The following is a 9,328-nucleotide window of genomic DNA, read 5'->3' on the forward strand; positions in this document are numbered from 1 at the left end:
CATAATCAAAAATAATTTTGGATGTCTAAAACATTCGTTTAAAATGAAATTATGACTGTTATAATAAAATAAAAATATTAAATAAAATATTCAATTTTCACATAAAACGATATTTTAAGAACACTGCATAAATAATTTTTATAGCGTAAAAGCAAAATAAATTCTTACATACCGTAATACAGATAACCAAAGTATAGAATTTAATTTACAGTAACACGTGGGCTCACGAATGACCAAAAGTATCAAAAGAAATGAACCTACAGTTTTTGGATGTGACAAGTTCAACTGTAATCCTCGCCGATATCAGTTATCTACAATCTATTCTGAGCCTGAAATGGGTGAAAATGAGGGTGGTGAGATTATAAAATCCTAGTGAGTAAACAAACATCACTCAAAATATCTAAAGTCGAGTAAAAGGAGACTATTAAAACATTTCATCAAACTGTGATTTATCATCTTTCAACTTATTTCAACCAAATGAAATCAATTTATTTAAAGTAAGTAATCAGTATGGCTTATGAATTTCTTAAAAAGCTTGGCTCATGCCAAAAATTATTATCATACTCAGTTATCTGAGATACCTTGGCCGAGGGCTATCCCAACTAAGTCCGCCAAGGCTATTAAAAAGTCATGTTTTTATTTTGAAAACATAGCCATTCCTTGGCGTTGGCTGAGTTCCCCTTCACGTGGTGGTTTGACGTGAAGTGAACTTTAAAATTATACCTTGGGAGTTACCCTACTCGCCTCTCCAACCGAGGTAAAAATATAACAGGATTCCGTGCCCCTCTAATAGGCTAGTCCACAGAACCCAGCCCACTGCAACAGGTCAAACCCACCATACAATAAAATTTTAACAGCATGACAGGGCTAATATATTACTACCCAGCCTGCAAGGGTAAAATAAAGTAATTCATATAATTCATAAAAAACACAACCCAGCCAGTCATGCCAATACAATAACATAAGCCATTAATTCAATTTTAAATTTATAACATATCAGTGGTCTCCAATTACTCTATATTCAAAATCGTTATTTCATTTCAAGACAATTTATAAAATATTTTGATTTAAACTCATTTTGTTTACAAAACATAAAAATTTACCATTTGAACTCATTTTCATAAAATTCACCAAAACCGAATAAAAATATACTTTAGATAATTAAAATGATGGTAAGGTTACTCACCGTGTCTAGAGTGGAGATTTTTGAAATACTCAGACTATTGGTCCTCAGGTGCAATTCTCTTGCCTTTATCGAAAGACTCACCACCTTGACACAGTACAAAATCGAGAAATTCACCACATTGGTACCAAATTGAAATTAAACTAATTTAGACTACTAATGCTTGATATGGAATGCAAAAATGTCTAAATTTTTGCCTAAACGCAGTGTTAGCCTATTTCGATCTTTTACCCGATAAATCGATATACGTGTCCGTTTAAACTCTAAATTAATTTTTTCATTTTCTATACCTCAATTGCACCCAAATTGAGTTAATGTCCCTCAGTGTGGTGCAAATTATCAGTCTCGATAGCAAATTACGAAAATACCCCTAGTAGGTAAAAATTTGTATTTTTACTCCGAAAATTCTCATTATTTTTCTAGGCTGATAATTCATCATTATTCATCATAATTCCTCAAATAAACATCAACATCAGCAGTCAATATTCCCCTAGAAAATTCGGCATAATGGGTTTCAATGGGAGAAAATTATATCTCTAGCTTATTTTTGCTATATTTCAATATAACTTAACGAAAATCACTTAATTCAATTATAATCAACCAAAAATCAAGCTCAAAACTCATCCATGGAGGTTTGGCCAGCATGGGTGTCCATACCCACTTTCTAATTTTGCATGAAAATGAGAAAAAATGCATGGGTAGTGAAAATCACAAGGAAAATCAATGAAATTTACCTTTTTAATGCTTGATTTCTTGATTTCTCTTGATTTTCCCCAAATTTTCAGGTAGGGTTCTTATTTTTTTTTCCCCTTTTCTCCCCTGGTTTGGATGGCTGAAGAAGATGAGAATTCTGGAATTTTGACCTTTTTAATGGCTAAAATAATATAATATTATTTTATTTATTTTTTAATGTTTTATTAATTCTTTAAATTCTAGCCATCCAATTGTTTCCAAATTTTCACCATACACTTGTCCCACATATCCATAGCTTAGATAATATTCTCAGACTTATCCAAAGTCTTGGTGGAGTAATTTTTGAATTTTACATTTTTACCCCCGTGAAAGTCAAAAATTACATTTTTGCCCCCAAAACTGAAAAATTGCCCATAGACATATTTTTCATCCCTTATACTCATACCATTCTCCAATTTGTCAAATTTGATCTAAATTCTCTCAAAATCTCAAATTTTGTCCGCGAGTGGTAAAATTACGATTTTGCCCCTACACTCTAAAAATCACCGAAATTAAACTTTTTCACTGCCAAACCCTCAAATTATACTCCAATAAGTCAAATGGGGCCAAAAAAAATTCTTTTCTAAAAATTCCCATTGTGTCCCTAGGTGGGAAATGACCATTTTACCCCTGAACAGTAAAAATTTCTATTTGACTCCAAATTGATCCTCAAACTCCAAATCACCATATTAAACCATTCTGGGACTTTAATATTCTTAATTTCATTTTAAATTCTCTGTTTGATCTAGTTCGAGGCTTAAATTAACTTAATTGTACCATTTGGTACATTGTCGTCTTTTAACGATTTTTCTTTCGGGGCTTTCCCAGTATGCAAGCATATTGTCAATCATATGAATGACAAGGAAAGCATTTTATAAGGTCGGGCTTGACAAGGATAGTCTGTAGGCAGTCGATTTCATCAAGGATCTCTTTGGGACTTACTTCCTTGGAAATCGTAGGTCTACATTCTTGCACACTTTTGGTTATCTCGGGGTCCATATGCCACTGTAGGATAATTTTGAATACCTGATTTACTGTATCACTATGTGTATGAATTTATTTTGTTCTTACGCTACAAAAATTATTTATACATAGTTTTATAAAAATTGTTTTATAAGAAAATGGAATATATTATCGAATATTTTTATTTAGTCTAATTAGCCAACTTTTCACTCCAAATGGATGATTTAGATTACAAAAATTTATTTTTGATCGAAAATGGATATCTTTCTACCATATGTTGTATTTTTATCAGGTTTCAAAATTTTTGAGTAAAAATGACCAAAATACCCTTGTGTGGCGAAAATTTTATTTTGATTGTTTTTTAATCTAAAATAGTTTATATTCTATTAAAACTCGATATTTAGTAACTATTGCTCACAAGGGAAGTGGAAAACTGACGCAAGAGCCTTGCGAGGTTTCGGTTGACATTCCGGTAATGAATGTCTACCGAGACTTCGCGGCAGTTGTCACAGGCTCGAAGGGAGTGTCGGGTCGTGACAGGGAGTGTTATGAATATATGTGAATATCCATTGTAGTTCATCATATCCAATGTATCTCCTTATATCCAATGTACTTCCTCATATCCAGTGTACATATTTATGTAAATATATTCCTATCTTCTAAATTCATTCAATTTATGTACATTCTTATCTATTAAGTTCATCCTCTTTATTTATATAAATTCATTCCCCCTCCATCTATCTAAGCCTATAAATAGAGGTATTATAGTTGATGGTATACACACTTGAAAAGAAATAAAACTAGAAGATCTTTTTACCTTCTTACTACTTCTCACTAATATTTTTCTTTCAAAGTTATATTTTACAACAAAACGTTAAAACTAGAACAATATTATTGTTAAGTCAATTAATTAACCCATTGAATGATGTATTCTTATTAAGTTAGTGTACTATTAGTGATTGGTAGTCCTTTAAATAATGTTCCCTCTTCGCTTCAATTGGACATATGTTTATATGATTATATCTAATTTTAATATTTATATTTATGAATTATGACTAAACCCAAAAAAAGATAGACATAAGAACAAATTCTTGAAAATTTGAAATACCATTAAATATCATAATAACTATAAGTGCTTGTTTAGTTTGATTTTTTTCAGTTATCTACCTTTTAAAAGAAAAAGTTAAACCAAACAAGGATTTTAAGAAACTCTTAAAAAAATAGCTTTTTTTAAAGTTAAATTAATAAAAAAAGAGTTTCAAGAAAAGCTCGAGAGGAGCTTTCTCTTCTCTTATTTTAAAAACCTTTTAGGAGAATTTTTCTTTTTGTTTCAAAAATGTCCTTATCTATTAAAATTAATCCCAACATTGTCCGTTTCCATTTTAATATGATTTATTATTAATTATAAACTTTATGCCATCTAAAAATGCTTTTTATATTTTCAAAAATTTGTTTTAAATAAAGTTAATATTTTTTTCATTGTGAACAAAAGAATTCGTGATTAATAAAAAGTTATTTATTAAACATCCTTTACAGTATTTTTAACCAAAATTAGAGCTTATATAAGTTGTTTTGCTAAATAGCTTATTTATAAAAAAGAACTTATAAAAGTAAATTTACCAATAAGATCTAACTTAATTTTAAAAGCTATTATTTTTAATAAAAACTTCATAGTAGCTTTTAAGATAAAAAAAAACAAGTCAAACGGAATCTAAAGATATAAAAAAAACACACACACAAAAATACTAGTTGTGAATATATGGTAAAGATAAAACTATAATATCATTTATATTTATACAAATATTTATTATTATTTTTAAAAATTTTAAACTTTTATTACGTTTTTATTTTACATATGTTAAAATAATCAATGATATTGACTTGACATTTATCATAAAAAAAATTATTTACTACATTCAAATTTATTGGTGCAAAAGAGGTTTCCAAATAGAATAGATAAAATTGACTTCAAGACGTGCCTTAATAGATATTATTTTTTAAGATTTATTTCGTTTGCACCACTCAGTATATAAAATGGAATAATGCGAATAGCTTTAGAGATACAATGAAACCAACATCTAATTAAGTCTTACACTTATGAAAGTAGACGTTAGACACACTTGAGGGTTGCAAAGTTATTTGGCCTTAAACTTACTTTTTATAACAAGTAGATTATAAGAAATTCAAACTCTTTGGATAGATGATAGAATTTAAGTGTTTATGTTTATTTTCTAAATTTTATTTAGAATATAACACTTTTCTTGATCTGAATTTTCTGCTTTTATTTTGTTTATTTTTGGTATGTCAAAATGGTTGACAGCAAATTCTTTATATAGACTTTCAAGTGCTTTTTCTTTTAAAGATACAACTTTTTCATCAAGACACTTTTATGTCTTAAAGACACTTTTGTATGTTACAAAACACAACTTTTTAATAAAGGGATTGTTTCAACAATTACCTTATAAAAGAACAATCATTCATACCATAAGACATTGTTTGAGCTACAATATAAAAAGAGAACTTTTCATATCAAAACTTTTGAATGGTGGTGTTTTTCAATTATCTCATAACTTTTGGGTTTAAAGGTTTTTTTCCAATATACTGTTATACCAAAACACATAACTTTCCACATGAAAAACTATTTATAATTCAATAGTCTCATTATATCACATTATGTGACATAACCTTTCTATTGATGTGGCTTTCAAATAGTCACAATTTTTTATATGAAAAAGCTTAACTTTTCATATAAAGAGACATAACTTTTTATTTTGAAAATATACCAACAAAATTTATAAAAATACTATGTATACCCTCTACGAATCTTAAAATGATTCAAAACTTGTGTAAACTCAAGATGGTTTGAATTCAAAATGATCGAAATTTGAAATGATTTAAACTCGAGACAACTCAAGTAGAAATAGTTCGAATCCAAAATGATTTGAATTCGAAATGATCAAAATAAAAAGTGAACCAAACCTAAAAGTAGCCTAACCCAAATATGCCTAATTGCCACCACGAGTGGTTGGGAACATAGTTGTTAAATTGAAATACATATTATGCATTAAAATCTTATTTTTTAGTATCGAGTATCGTATCATATAGTAAGATATAGTAAAAAATTTTAAAATTATTTATAAATAACGTTTATATATGTAAAATAAAGAAAAAAAATTGAAAAATATTATATTTTTTTAACAGAATTGAAGATTGTAGGGTCTAAGTTGAAGAGATTATTATTTTTTTAATTTAAACTTTTAACATAATCCTTAATAATATAGATTTTAAATAAAATATATATTTTTTGCATATTAATTTATTAATTAGAAATTAAAAACTATTTTTCATGTTAGAATTAAAAGGGATTTTGATTTTTTTAGTATTTTTTGTTTAAAATCTAAAGATTGAAACTCATAAAATATAATTTTTCATGTTTCAACTTAAAAAAATAATTAAAAATAAAATTTTTAATAATTACTTATAATTAAATTTACAAAAAGTATATCGATTGTATCGTACAATACGTCTTGTATTTCAAGATACGTATCACATATCGTATTATGCGTTTTTGATATTTGATTAAATATGATATAGTTATAAATACGTATCATTTTCTACTAGTATCATATCGTATTATATCATACGATACGTATCACGTATCGTACGATAATGATTACTATGATTAAGAATTAAATTTGAATTTTTTTGAATATTTTTATAAAATTAGAAAATTATTTTTTTGAAAAGAAAATTTATAAAATTATTAAAAATAATTTTTCAAATATTTTACTACATTTGTGTTTTAAATTTTTTTAAACTTAGATCCTATTTTTTTATTATATACACATGAAAGAAAAATTCAAGAGAAGAGTGATTTGATCAATGAACCTTAATCAATCTATAACTGCAAAAAGAAAAAAAGAATTATTCATTACAGAAAATGTCACTAAAATTACAGAAGTTATAAGAATGGAAAATGTTTTTTATTAACACTAATAAAGAAAGATAATTTATTAAAATCTCGTTTAAATGACTTCATTTTGGACTTTTTTTTCTTAGTTTTTTTTAGAAAATCTTTGCCTTATTTCTTTTTAATTCAATTATTTAATTAGACAAACAGTATTATGAATTTTTTTTAATTTAGTATAAAGAAAAGACGTGGCATTTAAAACATCAGACGAAATGCCACGTAATCAGTACAAAAATCTCGATATCAAAAGGATATAGCAGTTTAATTTCAAAGAATATTCCAACAGAAAATTAAGTTTAAATACGAAACCAAAATTCATCCTCTCTGTCATAAAAGAAAAAAAAAAAAAAGAAAACCCAAAAATCATGTCGTCGCCGCCGTTGCCAAACCAAAAACCCCAACAACCGTTTCGCCGCCGAATTGTCCGAATAACCGTAACAGACGCCGACGCCACCGACTCGTCCAGCGACGACGAAACGACGTCACCGAGGAAAAACCAAAACCAACCCAAGAAGAAGCTCGTCAACGAAATCACAATAGGAATGTCGACGAAAGAGAACGACATAATCGCGGGGCCGAGTAAAGGCAAGGTGAAGAGGTACAGAGGGGTGAGACAGAGGCCGTGGGGAAGATGGGCGGCGGAGATTAGAGATGGGCGCAGGATGAGGCTTTGGTTGGGCACTTTCGACACGGCGGAAGAAGCGGCTGTGGCTTATGATCAGGCGGCGGTTAAGCTGCGTGGCCCTAACGCGCCTACCAACTTTAAGTTGCTCGATTGTAATGTTGTTCAATCGTAAATTTTCTGTAAATATTAATGTTTTGTTTTTAGGTTAGAATGGATTTTAGTTTTTGTGTTTTTATTTTTTAATGTTTTCTTTTTTTTTTTAATTCTGACTAAAACTGATGTAAAGACATGTACTGAACTGCAAAGATGAAATATTTGTACATTATTGATTTTTAACTTGAATTTTTATTTTTTTTACATCCAAATAAATAAACCCAAAAATTCTTTGGGAAATAAAAAAAAATGAAATATAGAAATATAGAAGTTTCTAGTATGGGCGGCCAACCTTTTTCAGCCCATAGTTGATAGTCCAAGTCATTTTTGGTTAGGTAAATGCTTTTAATTTGATTTTTCATTAAATATAGTGTAATTATTTTTTACTTTAAATATAATTAAAAAAATTATATCATAAGGTTACTTTATATATATAAATGGAAGATTATCTCAGTGAAGTTTTTAAATTTCACCAACAGATTAGAGAGCTTTCACATATTTTGTTAAGATATAATTAAAAATAATAATAATTTAATATAATAAATAAAAAATATGTGTCAACATTTTAATTTCACTTGTAGAATTTAAAAAATTCACTGAAAATTGATAGGATAATAGTCCTATATATATTTTAAAACTATCCAATAGGAATATTAAGTACAAATACATTACTTTCCTTTTATTGTGTTCTATTGTTGTTTAATGCTCTTAAAATTTTATATTTAAAAACTATTTTAATGATAGAGTTGATATGATCCTTACTCTTTAAGTAACAATTATTTTTGATGAATTAATACCAATTTTAATGAATAATATAAGAGTACAAAGTTTTTTCAATGTGTAAGCTTTAGTAAATGTTAAGCACATTTATTTTTATACTAATACCATTATTTTACCAACATTTATTTTAATTTCAGTCTTACTTTTCTCTTTAAAGCTTTTTTAAGCTACACTTTTTCTTTCTATTTCCTCATTTAAACTTCATAATGTATGTATAATATAATTTTTTTTTATAAATTTTAATTTAATTGTATAAATTATAAAATCAAATTAATTATGACATTAACATGACAATTAACTTCATGACCCTTGAAATAACAATTAACTTCAAATTTTATAGTCGTAGGAAAAATAAACGGTAGTTATTGCTATCGACATAAAATTTAAAAAAGTTTTTAAATTATTTAAGAAAATTTAAATAAATTTTTATTTTTTATTACGTTTAATTAATTATTTATATTTGAATTTTAGATCAAATATGTTTTTTATAATTTATTGTCATTATTCAAAACACCATTTGTCATTTTTATACAATATGGCATGTGATATATTATAGTAGATAATATATTACTAATATATTATAAAATGACATTTTTCACTTTTTATGTTAATACCATATGAATGTAATGTTTGAATTAATATCAGTTAGTCAAACTTTAGTTATAAGAATTTATTTAATCTAAAATAAAAGTATAAGACTCTATTACATATAATAGAAGAATAAAAACTTATTTAAAATTTTTTGAATAATTTAAGAGTAATTTTAAATATTATGCCCACTATTTATTATAAATTTATGGTAATGAATGGACTCAATTGGTCATAATTGAAATTTTGATTGTCGAAAGTCTAAAGACAGTTTGATTAAAGTCAAAGTTTAGGGGTAACTTGTGTAAATTATCTTTTTTCTTCTTACCTTTAA

At 27.0% G+C, this 9,328-nt stretch overlaps 1 protein-coding gene and 1 long non-coding RNA gene across 2 annotated transcripts; one reads left to right on the top strand and one right to left on the bottom strand.

Annotated features, from left to right (window-relative positions):
• Positions 1-219: 219 nt before the first annotated feature.
• LOC148761663 (uncharacterized) lies at positions 220-2,009 on the bottom strand. The gene is made up of 3 exons (XR_016027408.1): positions 1,918-2,009; positions 1,187-1,270; positions 220-329 (listed from the first exon to the last, which is right to left on the bottom strand). It is a non-coding gene; the product is annotated as an uncharacterized LOC148761663 (long non-coding RNA).
• Positions 2,010-7,137: 5,128 nt separating this feature from the next.
• Positions 7,138-7,809, top strand: LOC18594573 (ethylene-responsive transcription factor ERF070-like). Its single transcript, XM_007022177.3, has one exon. It carries the CDS (start codon positions 7,214-7,216, stop codon positions 7,643-7,645), a length of 432 nt encoding a protein of 143 aa, XP_007022239.3. The 5' UTR covers positions 7,138-7,213; the 3' UTR covers positions 7,646-7,809.
• Positions 7,810-9,328: the final 1,519 nt, after the last annotated feature.

The sequence above is a fragment of the Theobroma cacao genome, chromosome 7 (genome assembly GCF_053813885.1).
Source record: "Theobroma cacao isolate CCN51 chromosome 7, ASM5381388v1, whole genome shotgun sequence".
In the NCBI taxonomy this organism is placed as follows: domain Eukaryota; kingdom Viridiplantae; phylum Streptophyta; class Magnoliopsida; order Malvales; family Malvaceae; genus Theobroma; species Theobroma cacao.